Source organism: Eschscholzia californica, unplaced genomic scaffold (genome assembly GCF_041429995.1).
Source record: "Eschscholzia californica isolate CP2 unplaced genomic scaffold, dmEscCali1.0.p SCAF_3, whole genome shotgun sequence".
Classification (NCBI taxonomy): domain Eukaryota; kingdom Viridiplantae; phylum Streptophyta; class Magnoliopsida; order Ranunculales; family Papaveraceae; genus Eschscholzia; species Eschscholzia californica.
In genome coordinates, this window is record NW_028238420.1 from 1,336,576 (window position 1) to 1,355,478 (window position 18,903).

The window sequence follows — 18,903 nt, forward strand, 5'->3', positions numbered from 1 at the left end:
AATAACTTTTAAGAGAGATTCCGCAAAATGAAGTATCACTCCCTCTTGAAATGATTTTTGGCTGAATCAAATTTATTTTGGATACCATAACAAATTTTTTTTTTTTGATACTTTTGATTCTAAATATTTAGGTATGTTTTTTGTTTTTTTATTATGCATGTCTAACAAAATTTGAATGGAATTTCAAAATGTCTTTTGTTTTATGCATGATTTGAATTCTTTAGTTGATTATCATGAATTAACATTTGTTATCAATGAATTAAATGAATATATGTTGATAATCATTATAATAAGGTAATGCTATTTATTGAATATCGTACAAAGTGGTGATCGATGCAAGTTGATTAGTTTACCTGAGAACAAACAACTGAGCATAACCGATATCTTGGCGAGTCAGATGGGTTAATCTATTATTGCGAAATCAAGATGAGTTTTAATAGGCTTCACTGTTGAACCTTCTACCACCCTCCTCGTTCCACCATTACTATTATCATCTCAGAGTAGGAAGAAGAAGAGGAAAATTACAGGAAATTTCATGGTGGTGAGAATACCTAAGAAAAAAGAGTCATTCACAGATTTCACCATGGAAATCTTTTACTCAGAGTTAAGTGAATGGAAGGCCTTCAATATTTCATGTGCATAATCCTAACTTTGAACACCTCTCCGAAACAGAGTAGTTAACTGTAATGGGATCTTATATTGGTTTGTAGGAGAAAACAGAGAGTATTAGCATATAATCTCAATGATAATGCCAGTATCGGTGAAAGTGGCGATCCATGCAAGTTGATTAGTTTGTCCTATAATATTAAAACGGAAAGACTTGAAGTGCTCAAGACTCCAAAATGTACCGGAATTAGGCACGATGTGTCATGATTTTGTTATCTATCTAGGTTCAGAAGAATTTGTTTCATCATCATCATGGATTCGAATGATTACAGTAACTTATTTAAATTTCATCTCTTTATTCATCAAATATGACTCCTGAAATGTTTTCATTGTTTAGACTTGATAATATGTTTGATTCATGTTTATAAATGATGAAATTTTCCAACATGTGGTATCAGAGCCACTGTTTGCATGAATTTTGAGATGTTTTTCTTTTGTGTTATATTCAGCATGTTTATGATGTTTAAGATAGCTCGTGAGAAACTGTTTACTGTAATCTCTCTTATTCTAGTTCGAGATAACCTAAGTATTGGTTATCGTAATCTTAATATTATGTTAATAACTTTTAAGAGAGATTCCGCAAAATGAAGTATCACTCCCTCTTGAAATGATTTTTGGCTGAATCAAATTTATTTTGGATACCATAACAAAATTTTTTTTTTTTTGATACTTTTGATTCTAAATATTTAGGTATGTTTTTTGTTTTTTTATTATGCATGTCTAACAAAATTTGAATGGAATTTCAAAATGTCTTTTGTTTTATGCATGATTTGAATTCTTTAGTTGATTATCATGAATTAACATTTGTTATCAATGAATTAAATGAATATATGTTGATAATCATTATAATAAGGTAATGCTATTTATTGAATCTGGTACAAAGTGGTGATCGATGCAAGTTGATTAGTTTACCTGAGAACAAACAACTGAGCATAACCGATATCTGGGCGAGTCAGATGGGTTAATCTATTATTGCGAAATCAAGATGAGTCAACCAAGTGTTTAGATATTAGTTGATCAAGAGTGACATCTCGTTCACAAATCTAGAACACTAGATACGGAAAAGCGGCTAGTGGTTATAGGCATCAACTCAGTCCTATAACACTAAAACGGAAACACTTAAAGTGCTCCGAACCCCAAAATGTATCGGAATTAGGAGCTATACATCAACATTTGTGCTACATACATGGCCGACAAAGCTTTGATTTAACTCCACGGAGTCGTTGTTTATGAATAAATAGGCAAATCCCTGAATCAAAGAAAAGGAAGACAACTCTTATTTTGTTCTATTCCCATTCAGACAAAATTATCAAAGAGATATCTCTTAGTTCAAAAGAATTTGCTTCATCATCCCGGTGAATAATATGTTTGATTCATGTTTATAAATGATGAAATTTTCCAACAAGTGGTATCGGAACCACTGAATGATTTTTGGCTGAATCAAATTTATTTTAGATACCGTAACAAATTTTTTGGATACTCTTGATTCCAAATATTTAGATTTGTTTTTTTTTATTATGAATGTCTAATAAATTTTTAATGAAATTTCAAAATTGCTTCTGTTTTATGCATGATTTGAATTTCTTTAGTTGCTTATCATGAATTGACATTTGTTATCGATTAATTGAATGCATATATGTTGATAATCATTATTCATAAGGTTAGGCTATTAATTTAATCTCGTTTGTTTGTTTGTTTGTCCTTAACACATTCTATACAAATTTTATATTCAGAATCGTTGAAGGAGTCAAGAATTCCTTCTAACACAAGTCTATTGATTCTCTACTAAGAGATATGACCTAATCGTTTGTGCTACAAGTCAAGTCAATGTAAGTTTTCATCACAATTAAACTTTATGGTGTTTAATAGATACAATTTATCGATTAAGTTACCATTACCAACAATATCAGAATTTAGAGAAATACTAAATAATCCATTTCCAAAGGAACAAGTAAAACCATATTTGTCCAAACAAGAATCAGAAATTAAGTTTCGTCTAAATGACGGAACAACAAAAGTATTTTCTGAATACAAATAAAAACTAATATATAACTAAATTCTAAAGACACCAATAGCTTCCACTTCAACCACAGTTCCATCACCTACGATGTGAGAGGCAGTTTCCAATAACTCAAGGCGGTTTAGTTTAGAAGCTATGGCGGTTTTGGAATTGTGACCAAAGGCGGTTTTGCAAATTGGCACCAATTATTAATGGCGGTTTTGCAATTGGTTTCTAAATTTTGGTGTTTCCAAAATTTGGTTACAAATTCCTACTTCCTATTATGGGTCGGTGGCTATAATGTATAAATAGGGGTTTGAGTGTTTGTATTCAACACATCAACAACACAAAACAACTCAAGAGCAATTACTCATAGAGTAAGAGCTAGAGAGAGTGAGCAAGTGAGAGAGATTTTGTTCATAATTTTGAGCGGTGTTTAATTTCTCGGTCATCGAAGATTTAGTATAGAAGGTTAATTTCTATACGGTACCATCTTGGGACGAATTTGCGGGTTGTGTGAGTCGTCTTCATATATCCTTCAATAAAGATTTCTTGTTCGCCCGAGGACGTAGGCTTTAAAGCCGAACCTCGTTAAATTCTGTTCGCATATTTGATTTTGGCTTAGCTTTTCGATTAATTTTCATAATCAAATCAATTTTTAGGATAGGTTCGATAGCTTCCGCGACTTATAGTTCTAACATACGAAGAGGTATCTTTCACCATCAGATGACATTCGGTAGTGGAGGCAATCCTGCATGGTGATACTAACGTGAGTAGTGGCACTTGTATCTATCCACCATGTGTCACTTGGTACAACAACTAAATTAACTTCAGAACAAACAAAGTTCGAAAATATACCGTTTTTAGCACGCCAAACAGCGAATTTGGAACAACCCTTCTTCACATGACCACTCTTTTTACAAAAGAAGCAGGAAGGTCCTGAGCCCTGTATTTCTTTCCTTTTAGTCTGTGATGTTCTACCCACTGTAGTTGTTTTACCTTTAGCTTTTTTTCACTTAGCAAACTTCTTGAAAATTAAAGGTTGCTCGTAATAGCCGTTTGTCGGTGACCATTACCGTAGTCATCTTCTTGATTTTATCTCTCTAAAAAAATAGAATCAAATTAGACCTATGACTTAAAACAACTATCTTTACTTATTCAACTTGGTTGAGAGTTGGAACGTAAGTTAGAGAGAAAAAGATAGAGAGAGACAATTCAGATTTTGACACTTAGAAATAAGTTTCGGAGGTACAATTTTAGACAAAAGAATATATACATGCGAATCTGGACACTGAACCAGCTAACCCACGCCCTAAAATTTGCATTGGATTATATTGTCAATGGTTCCAACAGTGTCAACAATCTTGAAGGCTTCGGCTTGAATGCCTCCAATCATAATTTATAATATTCAAAAAAAAAACAAGCAACTCGTGTATACACACTTTTGAAATATTTATGCAGTAAAGGCTTCTCAAAGTAAATATTGCTCTATTTTTTTTTTCTTTTCTCTGAAGTTGTTACCAAAACAACGTTAGTTTCCGGTAACAGGTCATTGGTTAGGTGTCGGCAACCGATAGTGACCCTTCTTCCACGAGAGAAAAATTTGGTCTAACTATAAAAGTTGACCAAATCGGCTAATGGAAAAGTTTAAAAATAAACCAAATTAGAACTTAATCATCATCTCTAAGGGGTATCAAATTCTTCCAAAAATAAAGCTATTATAACTCCTAAAAAATATCAACTTCCTAAATCTATAGGATTAAGATATTTAAAAACTCCTACGAAATTGGACAATCCCAAGGCTATAAAATAGGGAGGGTAGTTATATCGATTGAAAATTTGTATACTTTTTTTCCCATTCATGTTCATTAAACAGAGAAGCAATATGAACATCATTAGTAGTAATTACAACAACAACAAGTATGACTTCCAATCATATAGGAAAAAACTCCCCATAAGAAGAGATTATTATTATAGAGAAGAAGAATACAATTATTTACCGGATGAGATTTGGTTAAAGATCTTCCTTCTTCTCCCATTAGAATCAATATATAAGAACAGGTGTGTCTCCAAACAATGGCTTTCTTTACTCACTGATTCATCTTTCATGAACAACTATAGAACCAATCATAATAAGAATCCTCCTTCTATGCTCTTTTACAATCTAGGACATTCAGTTAACAATGGTTATGTTTCAATTAGACTATTGAGAGATAATCTTAGAGATAATGCGAATGACTTGAAATTCTTACTTGATCATTATAATGGATTTTCTTTGAAGTTTCTTCCAAAGGAATGCCCTGGTTGGAAATCAAGTAGATATATGTTAGCTTCAAGTAATGGTTTACTTCTTTGTTCGAATCGATTAACTACTCAGGTAACTTATTTTGTTTGTAATCCTCTTACTGAGAAATGGGTCATTCTCAAAAACCCACAATTTCGTCACAAACATGTCTTAAACAGCTTCATTTGTGAGCCTTCTACAACCTCTCTTGTTCCACCATTACTATCATCGTCATCATCTAAGAGTAGTAGAAAGAATAAGAGGAAAACTGCAGCAAATTTCATGGTGGTGAGAGTACCTATGAAACCAGAGCCATTCAAAGAGTTCATCATTGAAATCTTCTACTCAGAGTTAGGTGAATGGAAGTCTGTAAGCGTTTCGTGTCCACAACAAGTTACATTGCCACCATCTTACCTAAACAGAATAGTCAACTCCCATGGAATCTTGTATTGGTTTGAAGGTGGAAATCGAATATTAGCATACGATCTCAAAGGAGAAAATAGATGTAGATTGATTAGTCTACCAGGGGAGACAATAGACGATGGACATCGATGTCTTGGGGAATCACGGGGGTTAATTTACTATTGCCAATGGGATAATAGACAGTTGAGTGTTTGGGTACTTGTTGATCAAGATTGGCATCTAAATCACAAGATTACAGACAGGCATCTAGATAACAAGATTAAAGAACTAGACACATCATACAGAAGGATTATGGATATCAACCCAATGAACCCAAATTTTTTATTCATTCGTGAATTTGAAGGGATTTTATCCTACAATATCAAAACCCGAAAATTTGAAGCGCTCAAGAGCCCACAACGTGACATGTATGTTTACCCTTACTTATCATTTGTACTAGTTCCATCATCAACACCACTCTAATCCAAGTTCTTGAAGTTAGTCTACTTGAAGTTATTGTTTTGTTACACTTCAAGAGTCAGATCGTTTCAGTGGATGTTTGATATTTGATGAACTTCGACAAATACTAATTACTTTCTTTTCTATTCAGTACTCTTTTACACTCTTATGGGTATAGAGTTGAAGATGGAACCAACTAAGCAAGAAAAAAAGTGAGGAAGCGTGGTGAACTCTTGAATTCCAATTCTTTATTTTTTGAAGAAACTCTAGTTTCTTATTAGTTTGTAACTTGTCTTCTTGATTCTTGAAAGTTGAATGAGTGAATCCTTGTTTTTGATATTAATCATATTATTCTTGTTAAGTCTGATTAGTCAGAGGCTACCACGGAATGAAATTTCGGTTTCGATGGAAATTTTGGTCGGTCCAAAAGTGGACACGTTTCGTGGAAACGTTTCGGTATGTTTGGAAATTTTACAAATTTGCGGAATGATAAAACAGTTCTAAAACAATTAAGTTCGATATTAATCTGCAATAAAACAATTAGTTTAGGGGATACATTGAGTTATTTAACTCTATTAGTACTAAAACAGTTAAGTTAGGTGTTTATCTGCAATTAAACAGTTAGTTTAGGGGGTACATTGAATTATTTATCAGATGTAAACCTAAAATAGTTAGTTTAGGGGTCTAATCTGCTATAATAGTAATAGTTAGGGGGCTAACCAGAAATAAAACATAACATTCTTGTTTTGTAGTAAAAATTGTTTTTCCTTTAAATACAACCCTTAATCCCCATTTCTAAGACTTCTTAGCCGAAACCGACTGTTCCCTCTTCCTCTCTCTTAAATCAGAATCTGAAGTTAAAGATCACCTAAAGAAGAGAAGAATCTCTTGAAGAACAAAAGATTTGAGAAGAAGTAGTCAAGAAAGATGGAACAAATTAACAGAAAGGTAGAAGATAAACGACTAAGGTATTACATGAGTTATGATTTTAGAATCTTTCGAAACCCTAAACCTAAATCTCTGTTTCGAAATTTCGTATCAGATTTCGGTGGAAATTTCGTTTTGGTGATGTGAATTTAGGACATGTTTCGGTCATTTCGACCGAAATATGTCGACATTTTATTCCTCGGAAGCTACAAATACGATATAATCAAGAATATACAAACGATTCTATTCTACAAACAAACTTCTACATATTTTGTTGGTTCTCAACGAGCCAGACATCAAGAATGTACATTTTCCAGAAAGAATCAATATACGAAGAAGCATTAAGAAACTAATTCAAGAGGTCTCACTTCGTGATAAAACAAAGATCGGAGACATCTGAAATCTTTCTCTTTTCTGAACAAGATATCTGAAAGAAAAACAGTTGGTGAAAAAAAAAGATGGTCTCAAGAACTAACCTTGTTGGATTACCTAAGCAGCCAGCTTTAGCCTCTAACAATTTCGTATGTGCACGATCCTTGATCTGCCTCTCTAGCTCGAGCATGAAATGTCTGATCAGGCCTTGCACGGGCAAAGCCCTAGCATCAGGCAAAGCACAAGCCTTTCTGTAACTCAATCTGCTTAGTAACTTCGTGAAGCATATCGAGCTCCTCTAGTTTTGCATTCCGGTCTTCAATGGATGAAAAGAGAAATGTTGCTATAATCGTAATCCATTGTAACGTTAACATTCATGAGCCTTCTTCACACAATTGTTTTACAAATATTTAAAATTGATTCCTCATTATGGAGATTATCCTCACGAAAAATTAGATCTTTTCTATTGTTTTAAAGCTTTCAGAATCGGGGTCTTTTGGTCGGGTTCTTCTTGGTCCAATTTGGTTCGGTATTGTTTTCTTTATTTTCCCCCTGATGCCGGTTGCATTCGGTATTTTGATAGAGTTCATCACGACCGTAGATCCAGTCATGCCGTGGAGATTAAGTTACCAAATCAATGGGCTCAAATCAATTATACACGAGCGACATCTGGAGATTACGTATTGCAATCGACTTAACCAACTAGGATGCACATAATCTTGCTGGCCTCGATTCTGCCCCTGGAAAATTAAAGATTAACTTTTAGTCCTTCGGAGGTTAAATTTGTTACAATTTAGTACCTGTTCTGATTTTGTTTGTTTCTTCTTGTACTATTCCTTGTAACTGTATTTATGTCAATATAAGGCTTTACTTCAAAAAAAAAAGTAACAATACATCCAGGTCCAACCTTTATTCTAGGGAGGAGATAGAAAATTTTGAAGGATATCTTAACCTGCCGGATACTTGATAAGCAGAATCTGCAATAATATATCAAGTTCCTAATTCTACACCATATATATATATATATGTATATTGTGGCAATCTACACTTAATTTTTCCCACCCCTTCATCAAACAGAACAGTATGAGTAAAGATACTACTACTACTACCGTTGTTCTCCACAACTATGGCTTAAGATCATACACAAAAAAACCTAGAAGAGATCTTCCTTCTGGTAAAGAATACTATTATTTACCGGATGAGATTTGGTTAAAGATCTTCCTTCTTCTCCCATTAGAATCAATATATAAGAACAGGTGTGTCTCCAAACAATGGTTTTCTTTACTCACTGATTCATCTTTCATGAATAAGAATCCTCCTTCTATGCTCTTTTACGATCTAGAAGAGTCAGTTAACTATGGTTGTGATTCAATTAGACTATTGACAGATGATCTTAGAGATAATGAGGATGATCTGAAATTCTTTCGTGATCATTATAATGGATTTTCTTTTAAGTTTCTTCCCAAGGAATGCCCTGGGTGGAAATCAAATAGGTATTTGTTAGCTTCAAGTAACGGTTTAGTTCTTTGTTCGAATCGATTAACTAATCAGATAACTTATTTTGTTTGTAATCCACTTACTGAGAAATGGGTCTCTCTCAAAAACCCACAATTTCGTCACAAACATGTCTTAAACAGCTTCATCTGTGAGCCTTCTACTACCTCTCTTGTTCCACCATTTCTATTATCATCTCAGAGTAGAAAAAATAAGAGGAAAATTGCAGGAAACTTCATGGTGGTGAGAGTACCTATGAAAGAAGAGCCATTCACGGAGTTCATCCTTGAAATCTTTTACTCAGAGTTACGTGAATGGAAGTCAGTAAACGTTTCGTGTCCACAACAAGTTACATTGCCACTATTTTTCCAAAAAAGAACAGTTCACTGCAATGGAATATTATATTGGTTTGTAGGAAGAAACAGAATATTAGCATGCAATCTCAAAGGAAGAAATAGATGTAGGTTGATTAGTTTACCTGACGAAACAAGAGACGATGACCGATGTCTTGGGGTGTCACGGGGGTTAATTTACTACTGCCAATGCAAGATGAGAGTGTTGAGTGTTTGGGGACTCGTTGTTGGAGGCTGGCGTCTCGTTCACAAGATTAGAGAACTAGATATGTCATACAAAAAGATTATAGGTATCAACCTAATGGATCCAAATGTAGTATTCTTTCGTGAATTTTATGAGATTTTTTCTTACAATATCAAAACCGGATTATTTGAAGTGCTCAAGAGCCCACGACGTGACACGTATTGTTTCCCTCCGTCATCATTTGTGCTAGTTCCATCGTCAACGACACTCTGATTCAAGTTCTTGAAGTTAGTCTACTTGAATATTATTAGTATATTGTCTACTTTTCTCTTTCATAGTAACAGTGAGAACCAGTCACATCAACTCTCAGGCATGTGAAGATAAAACCATTTGGACCAGTGGGAACCGGCCACACTGTAGTCGGACCCCATTTTCGGGCTAATAGGATTTATATTGTCTTTTTTTATGCTTTACCAGTTCACGGCTGGAGTGTATATTTGATACTTGATGAACTTCCACATAATTAATTATTGCTTTTCTATTAATAACTATGTTACTTTTGGTTGTACCCCGGTAACGGGGCTGTTTACCCGACGAGGTTTGGTTTAAGATCTTCCTTCTTCTCGCATTAGAATCAATCCACAAGAACAGGTGCGTCTCCAAAAATGGCTCTCTTTGCTCTCTGATTCATCTTTCATGAACAACTAATCCAACGTGAATACTCCATTGATGTTCTTTGCTGATGTGGTATGGGATAATGGTAGGCGTTCAATTATATTACTGAAAGATAATGAGGATGACACCAATCTCTTATTGAATCATAATAATCAATCACCTTTCGAGTTTCTTCCGTTGGGATTCCAACATTGATCAGATAGATACTTTTTGGATTCAATTAATGCTTTGGTTCTTTTCTCAAACAACTTCATTTGTCACATAACTTATTAAGTTGGTAATCTACTTACCAGGAAGCAGGTCTCGCTGGAAAGAAAAAAACCACAATTCCGTGACAAAGATGTCTCAATCGGCTTCATCTCCAAACCTTCAAACACATCCCTTGTTCCACCATTACTATTATCATCATCATCATCTAAGAGTAGTAGAAAGAAGAAAGTTGCAGGAAATTTCATGGCGGTGAGAGTACCTTCTAAAACAAAGCCAGTTACAGATTTCACCATGGAAATCTTTTACTCAAAGTTAAGCGAATAGAAGGTCTTCAGCGTTTCATGTCCAGAACAAGTAACTTTCAAACCCATCTTGTTTTAACAGAAGAATAGTTATATGTAATGGAATATTATATTGGTTTGTAAGAGGAAACAAAATATTAGCATATAACAACAGCAACAACAATACCAGGATTGGCGAAAATGGCGGCCAATGCATGTTGATTAGTTTGCTGAGGAGTGAAGAAACAACGGAGGATAATAGATATCTTGGGGAGTCCGATGGGTTAATCTATTATTCTCAAGATGAGTCAAGTGAGCGTTTGGGTACTTGTTGAGCAAGACCCAGTCGATCCAAATGTTCTATTCATTCTTAACTGTTTTTACTACCACATTTTGTCCTGTATTATTAAAACAGAAAGACTTGAAATGCTCAGGACCCCAAAATGTACCGGGATCAGACACTATTTCTAAGTGCTCAAGACCCCAAAATGTACCGGGATCAGACACTACATGTCATGATATTGTCTAGAAGCTCTAAAGAAAGGCTTCTAGACAATATCATTTATTAAAAGGATGTTTGTCCCGTGCCCTAGGGCACGAACACTTGTATTAATCAAATGTTACGAAATTTATTGTTATAATTTATTGAGAGAGAGATTTTTATTAGTTATTATTATTTTTGTTTCTTTTCTCTTATTTCTTGTGCCCTAGGGCACGGGCATGTGTATCAATCAAATATTAAGAAATTTAGTTGAGAGAGAGATATTTTTATTAGTAAGTTGGTATTTATCGGAGAATCACAAGATGGACCAGAGCTTCTCTCTCTAACTTTAGAGAGAGAAAGTAGATCTCAACATTTCCTACCAAGAACAGAGTGCAAAAGACAAATCTTGCCTTCAAACTTTCCAAACCATCTCAAATCAACCTAAAGATCAATCAATTTTTCAATCTCAACTACTATGTGCAAAAGAAGCATCAATTTTCAACCATTAACAGTTCTATTTTCCATTATTATTCCCACCTGAAAACCTAATCTCAAAATCATTCCAGATCAGAAAACAAAATCCAAACGAATTTCTTCAACAACAGATCTGTATTTGATAAAATCCATTTCTCTTCATCCAAAACCCTATCTCCTTTTTTTGACTTACAAACCACTCTAAACCTTCTCCCATCTTTAACCTTAATCATCTCCACCGAACACCGTCATATATTAATAGGAACCCTAAAGTTAAGTAAATCAATTACCGGAGCTCAAATCCAAGAAGCAATTAGGGGCAATATCGAGTAGAAGACAGTTTCGGTTCCTCGACGGCGACAGTCTTGCATGTCTTCAAAGGCAACGATGAATCAACGACAAAGCAGAAGCATAAGTTTTCTCGAACTTAGACATAGGCAGGGAAGTAATATAGACTTGTTTATCTTTATTTTCTAGGTTAATTAGTTAGTACCTAGCTTTTATTTCAGTCTTGTATGCCGTTTAACAATCATATAGTCCACCATCGGAGGGGGATTTTCTTCCCACTCCGGTTAATCGATGATCATATCATAGGTTCCAATTTCTCTTCTATTTCAACTGAATGGTACTCTAAAGTTAATCCAACTCCTATCATCTTACTTTTCATCTCCAAGAAAGGTTGTAAAGTATGTAATCATTTCATGTTTATTTGGATCCATCGCTTAACCTTATGGATCATGAGCTCGTATCGTATGTCTTATAAGAGATTTAATATTAGCATTAACTTACCTTTCGACCCCGGAAGACACTTCGATTCACATAGGTATGTCCATCTTAGTAGCCCACCTTTTGTCTCTTACGCTTCAGCTCAATCTCTTTCGTATTCTTTCGCTTTTGTTTTTAGCATAGATTTAACTACTTATCCAAGGTCCTTAACATGCTCACTTCTACCCCTTGTCGCATCTCATGTGCGATCTTTTGTCGAATTAGCCGAGTATTTATACTCGGCTATGACGGCGATCCCATTTACCAGGTGTCTGATCAAATTCTACTTTGTGGAACTCGAACGGATATGGTCTCTGCATACGGAGAATACTGGTTGGATACCCCGGAACCATCCTTTGGCTCCACCCTACAGACACCATTGTTCCGATCTGGAACTTCGGGTGTCTGTTTAATCCATCTTACATGTTACAGGAAGGCAGGTACTAATTACATCTTTCAATCTATCGGAAGAAATCTCAAGACCAACTTTCACGTAATCATCTTGAAGAGCTGTCAGACGTCTAAGCTACAGAATAAAGGAAGATCCACTACACGAAGTTATTTTACGCAATTCCTCATTTCTGTATTTTGGTGTATTACTTTGTTTACTATTTATGTTTATCTTTTTAATTTGGATATTGTAATAGACTTTTAAGTTAATGTATTTGATTTCAACAAAAAAAAAGAGATATTTTTATTAGTTATTATTTTTTTTGTATTACTTGTTTGTTTGAGAGAGAGATATTTTTATTGGTTATTATTTTTTTGTATTACTTTTTTGTTTCTTTTCTCTTAAATTAGTTATTATTCTATTGAGAGAGAGAGAGAGAGAGAGAGAGAGAGATTTCAATTTCTTTTTTCAACCCTTGAAATTTATTTTGTTTCATTATTTCTTAAATCAGTGTTTTTATTTCTAAGAAGGAAACAATTATTGTTTTTTAAATACGTAACTTTATTTCTACAAAGGACTATATTTTAAATTTTGAAAAGGACTACTAGACAATATCCTTTATTAAAAAATGATGTTTGTCTCAGTAATCGTTTTCCCTTATGTTTTATTATATAGATACTCAAAATGGCATGTGGTAGTCCTACTGTCCCACATCCTTCCTCCGTACGCTTACGCTTAATAAGTGTCGAGTTGTTTTAGGCGTCGTCAAGACCAAAACCCAGTATGCGTTGGGCTGAAGCCCGAAGGTCTTGTGTGAGGACAATATCGATAATTGCTAAAGTTTGGAGTGTCACATTACACATTGAAAATAACAAAAGAAGTAGAGGAAAATGACCTATGCTTCTAGTAGAAATTTCTGTGCGCATGGAGTGGCGATATTTCGGTCATTTACCTGCAATATACAAAATGTTGTTCCTTAGAGCATTACAGACGTCAGACGAATGTTCATTACGCTTCGACTAATTTTTTTTGTTGAAACATTACACTTCAACTAGGTTATTCAATTCCAACTCTTAAAAATAAAAGAAAACTATTAAAGTTGATTGACCATTTAAAGAAATTAGTGCCTTTTCTTAGTTTATAAAAATTAAGGGTCCAAAGAAGAAACAGGTTACAAATCAAGGGGCCAAAAAAAAAATAAGCCACAAATAAAATCGAGCCCAGAATAATACTACTTAGGCCTCATTTGGACAAGCAAATATTTTCTGCAGCTGCTTTTCTTTTGGAGCTTAAAATTGAGTGATTAAAATAAATTAAATTTGAACGTTTGGTAATATTTTAACAAAGCGCTTTTTGGTATATAAAAATTAGCATGATACGTTGGGCAAAAATAAGCTAATATTGTTTTTCCATAGCCAATGTATAATCAAATCAATAAAATAACATTATATTCAAATAAACGTTAGAATAAAGTATGGAAATATAAATTCAAATTAAAATTTAGCAAATAAAAAAGAAACTAGGTAAGTAGAAATAGAGGTTGTGAGAAATATAAATAACATCCAGGGTAAAGCTTTGTTTTGTTAATACATCATTTGTTTTTCTACCTGTGTTTGGTTAAGTGGTGGTAGGAAGAGAGATTGAGGTAGTTAGAGAAAGAAAGACAAATAGAGCGAGGAGAAAGATAATGATTAAATAAGAAGAGTTAATGATTTCTCAAAAAAAAAAGAGGTAATGATAGAATAGACTTAAAGATATATTATCTATGGTGCATGGAGAAGGAATGAGACACTATGAGAGAGAGAACAATTAAGAAGACAGGTGTAGGGCTGGGAAAACGGTCCGAGACCCCGGGGTCCGGCCCGGACCGTTAGAGACCGTTACCCGTAGCCAACCCGAGCCGGACTTACCCGGCCCGATGGCTCGGGCTTATAGGGTTGGGAGTCGGACAAAGACTCCAATCCGAGTCCCGGCCCGATAAGTCCGCCCGATACCCGAACTCGATATACCCGCTCGATACCCGAGCTTGATATACCCGCCCGACACCCGAGCACGATTTACCCACCCGATGGCTCGGGCTTATAGGCAGCGTTAAGCCCAGTGCTGGCTAGGCATTAAGCCCGTGCTCAAGGCATTAACCCGTTGCATGCTTTAAAGCTTGGAGAGAGTATTGAGGTCGTGATGCTATTCATAAAAGTTAAAGCTTCCTCTATTCTTATTAATTTTCAATGTGGGACTATACTCATCATCTTCCAATTCTTAGTGTTGCCTCTTGTAATTTGATCCCACATTGAAAATTTACAAGAGATGAGAGAGAATTGAAGCAATAAGTGCTACGTGAAAGCAACATCTTGAACATGCCCCGTTCTTAGTACCTTGCCAAAGACCAAACTCTACCCCCTTCACCTCTTCCACTGCATGGATCTCTTTAAAATCCATGTAAGAACAACTAGACCCTAGAGCAGAGTACTAAAAGATGTAGAAGAAGTACAATTTCTAAAACTATCTTTAAAATCTTCATCACTATTCACTAACTTTTGTCAAATTACTTGAAAATAACTAAAGTATATGTATGTGTCAACCTTATGCGAGAACTGGTGAATTGTTTGTTACTTGTGTTTGATTCCCCATTTGACCTTCAACACTAATTTTAGTGTATGTACGTGTCAATTTCCTTTTATAGTGATATGATACAAACTAAAGTATGATGTGATATGATTCATTTACTGAAATCTATATAGTATATGCATTGTTAGAGTTTGTAATACGTCACATATAGTATATGTGTTCAGACGAAATGAACATAGTTTTAGTCGATTTAGAGTGTTTAGTTAAGTATGTACAAAATTCATTTTGCACAAGTCTCATAACATAACGTTCTTTAGGTTTTTTCTCTTATATTTATATTTGTATCTAGTTAATTTATTTTCATCACACAACTATTATGTATGTTACTTGCCTTCATCTATTTTGTACATTATTTACCTTCATCTATTGTTCGTATAAGAACATATAAGACGACTACTAACAAAAAGTTTGTGAGATGGGGAGAGAGACCTTATCGGCGCACCTTATTACGATCCTACCGCTTACATATGGTAAATGTTATGAAGTATAGACATATATGAGAAACTAAAATGGGTGTTGGTACGTTTTTGTATTATATGATGTTGTAATATTATATGACGGTAGTTTGTTGGTAAAAAAACCGAATAATGTGTTTGCATCGAACATGATAAGTCTTACTTTCTGATGAACGGTAACAGCATAAAAGAATTTATTATTTACTTTCTACTATTTTCCAAAGAAAATGTATAGTACTGTTGATCGTAGAGATCGCATAGCTTGTTTGCTAGAGCGGTGGGTGTGGTTAAGGCTTGAGGCGGTAAACATTGTACAAAAAAAATAACTTGTCAAATATATGGCTATAATTAATCCTTGCATTTGGTCACATGGTCATGGTATGATTCAACCAAAACACAATAGTTGGGGAAATCACCAAATGTGACGTCACCACATCACTTTTGGTCATATGGTGGGACCGTGGGAGGAGAGAGTTGGAGGCCAAAAGCACCCCATTAAATAAGGGGTCACCCGATTAAATAAGGGGTCACCCCATAATAGCCCGAGCCCTTCCGCGCCCGTCCGATTCCCATCCCTAGACAGGTGGAGGAGAAATCTATTCAACTGAGTAGTGGGTGTAGAGAGAGAATGAAGGTAGTGAGAGAGGAGAGAAGGAAGGAGGAACCCCTTCCGTGTTTCAAGGCGTGAATAGTTTCCAGCTTCCCGAAAAAGCTACAAGCTAAAGCCACAATTTGTGGCTTCGGCTTTTTGGGTGAAAAAGTACTTGTACGGCTTTTAAAAAGCTACGACTTTTTTGTCTAAACGTAATAACACAATTAAGCACTTTAAAATGGTGGCCAATACGCGGACAACCGTTTTTCTTATATGGACAACTATCTTATGTGGACAACGCAAAAAAATTAAATTTTTATATGGACATCAGTTTCTAAGGGGACAACTCTCTATTATTTTCACTCAAGTCCTCTTAGAATCAGATGTATTATTTGATGACCTCTCTCTTTCTCCATAAACCCTAGGTTAGTTTAGTCTTCATCTCTTCTATTACTTGTTCTTCATCATCACCCAAATTTCTAGAGAGAGAAATTCCTTGGAGAAGCATTGGTGGTTATGGCATCAAACAAAGGCAAGGGGTTATTGTAGAATCTCCCCAAAGACAAAGGTTAGAACCCTGAAACTCTAAAACCAACCATGAAAAAGAAGATGGTACTGATGGCAGAGAAAATTAGAGAAGATGTGGAAGACGAAGATGGATCTGTTGGTTCCGACGTTGAAAACGATGGTGAAGAGGAAGATGAATCTGGTAATCCGGGTTGTGCAAAAATATAGCATAACAGAACATCACTTGCGACGAAAATCTGGCATAATCAGAAAACTTGCCAGATTTTCGTCGCAACTTAGCTTCTGTTATGCAATATTTTCGTCGGTTTTCTCCGAAAATACGGCATAACAGAAGCTAAGTTGCTACGAAAATCTGGAAAATTGTCCGATTTTGCCAGATTTTCGTCGGAAGTTATGTTTTGTTTTACCTCATCAATGTCATTAATGCCTATTATAGAAACGCCCGGAAAAACTTCTTCAGGTGCAGATTGAGGGATTTTGTCTTCTTCATCCATCTAGGGTTTGATAAAAGAAATGGTAGAAACTACAGTTTACTTTTAGTAGAAGTGAAAAAAGAAGAATAAGATTAAGAAGAGATTTTGTCTTCTTCATCTATCTAGGGTTTGATAAAAAAAATGGTAGAAACTACAGTTTAGTTTTAGTAAAAGTGAAGAAAGAAGAATAAGACTAAGAAGAAGGAAGAAGATGAAGAAGAAGAAGAAGAAGAAGACAGTTTAGGTTTTCAATCTTTAACTATTATTTTTGTTAGTAGTTCACAAGTTACTAATTATTAGTATTTAAGACTTTATGGAGTTGTCCCCTTATTAAATCAAAGTCAACTAAGTCAAGCATAGTTGACTCTCATCGGGCCCGAAAATAGTTGTCCATATAAGAAAAACGGTTGTCCGCGTATTGGCCACCTAATAAGTCAAAAGCTGGCTTTTAGCATATTAAAATGTTAGAAAGTCCAAAAGTTAAAAAAGGACAATCCCAAATCTATAAAGAAACAAGCTTAAAATCACTATATATTCCACCAATTCTATTTACTCGTCCATCCATCCATACGTATTCATCAAACATGAAAAAACTCACGAAAGGAGATTACTGTAGTAAAGAATACTATTATTATTTACTGGACGAAATTTGGTTCAAGATCTTCCTTCTTTTCCCATCAGAATCAATCCACAAGAACAGGTGTGTCTCTAAACAATGGCTTTCTCTACTCTCTGATTCATCTTTCATGAACAACTATAAACTGAGTTATTATAAGAATGCTCCACTAAAGATATTTCTTAATGAAGTAATGAGATATAATGATAATAGTGGATTTCCTATTGAGTTTGTTCCAATGAGATGCCCAAAGAATATATCACCGGATACATATTGTATAGCCTCAAGTAATGGTTTGGTTCTTTGTTCGAATCCATTAACTAAGCATATAAGTTATTCTGTTTGTAATCTGCTTACTCGAAAGTGGGTTTCACTCAAAACGAAAGACCCACAACTCTGTTTCCAAGAAAGAACCTTTATCGGTTTCGTCTCTGAACCTTCTACCACCTCCCTTGTTCCACCATTACTATTATCAACATCATCATCATCATCATCTAAGAGTATTGTAAAGAAGAAGGAAAGTGCAGGAGCAAATTTCATGGTGGTTAGATTACCTTTGACAAAAAGCTCATCCAAAAGCTTCATAATTGAAATCTTCTATTCTGAGTTAGACAAATGGGTGGCCTTGAGTGTGTTATGTCCTAATGGAAAAAAAAATTAACTTTCTCAATCTACTTTAACAGAATTGTTAATTGTAATGGGATCTTATATTGGTTTGTTGGAGAAAATAGAAATTATAGAATATTAGCATTTAATCTTAACTACCGAAACAAAAATAACAAGGCGTTCGAAAACAAAGAGCATTGCAGATTGATCGATTTGCCAGTCGAAGAGGATTTCTACAACTCTTACCCATATCTCGGGGAGTCAGGAGGATCAATTTACTATTGTAAAATAAACATGACAGATTTGAGTGTTTGGGTACTTGATCAAGACTACTATAATCCTCATTCAGAATGGAAATTGAGACTCATTCACAAGATTAAAACGAGTGATATTTTACCACACGAAGGTGCTTGGGCTAATCAACACAGGTGCCAACTACCACCAGAGATTTTAGGTATCAACCCAGTCGATCCAGATACTTTGTTTGTTCGTGTAGACTTAAAAAAGTTCTCATACAACATCAAAACAAGAAGAATGAAAGAGCTCAGCTGTGTTAATCATGGGTACACAACTAATTTATTATCT

General features: G+C 34.8%; 2 protein-coding genes across 2 annotated transcripts; both read left to right on the top strand.

Annotated features, from left to right (window-relative positions):
* Positions 1–4,512: 4,512 nt before the first annotated feature.
* LOC147547526 (F-box protein At5g03970-like) lies at positions 4,513–6,171 on the top strand. The gene is made up of 2 exons (XM_086671163.1): positions 4,513–5,779; positions 5,962–6,171. Exons 1-2 carry the CDS (start codon positions 4,527–4,529, stop codon positions 6,008–6,010), a joined length of 1,302 nt encoding a protein of 433 aa, XP_086527289.1. The 5' UTR covers positions 4,513–4,526; the 3' UTR covers positions 6,011–6,171.
* Positions 6,172–8,192: 2,021 nt separating this feature from the next.
* On the top strand, positions 8,193–9,413 carry LOC147547527 (F-box protein At5g49610-like). The gene has a single exon (XM_086665643.1). It carries the CDS (start codon positions 8,193–8,195, stop codon positions 9,411–9,413), a length of 1,221 nt encoding a protein of 406 aa, XP_086521769.1.
* Positions 9,414–18,903: the final 9,490 nt, after the last annotated feature.

Bases quoted from the DNA above. Each gene is read 5' to 3' on its own strand.
- LOC147547526 (XM_086671163.1), top strand. From the start codon at position 4,527: ATGTTCATTAAACAGAGAAGCAATATGAACATCATTAGTAGTAATTAC. The intron at 5,780-5,961 runs GTATGTTTACCC...TTTTCTATTCAG, and splicing joins AAGAGCCCACAACGTGACAT to TACTCTTTTACACTCTTATG.
- LOC147547527 (XM_086665643.1), top strand. From the start codon at position 8,193: ATGAGTAAAGATACTACTACTACTACCGTTGTTCTCCACAACTATGGC.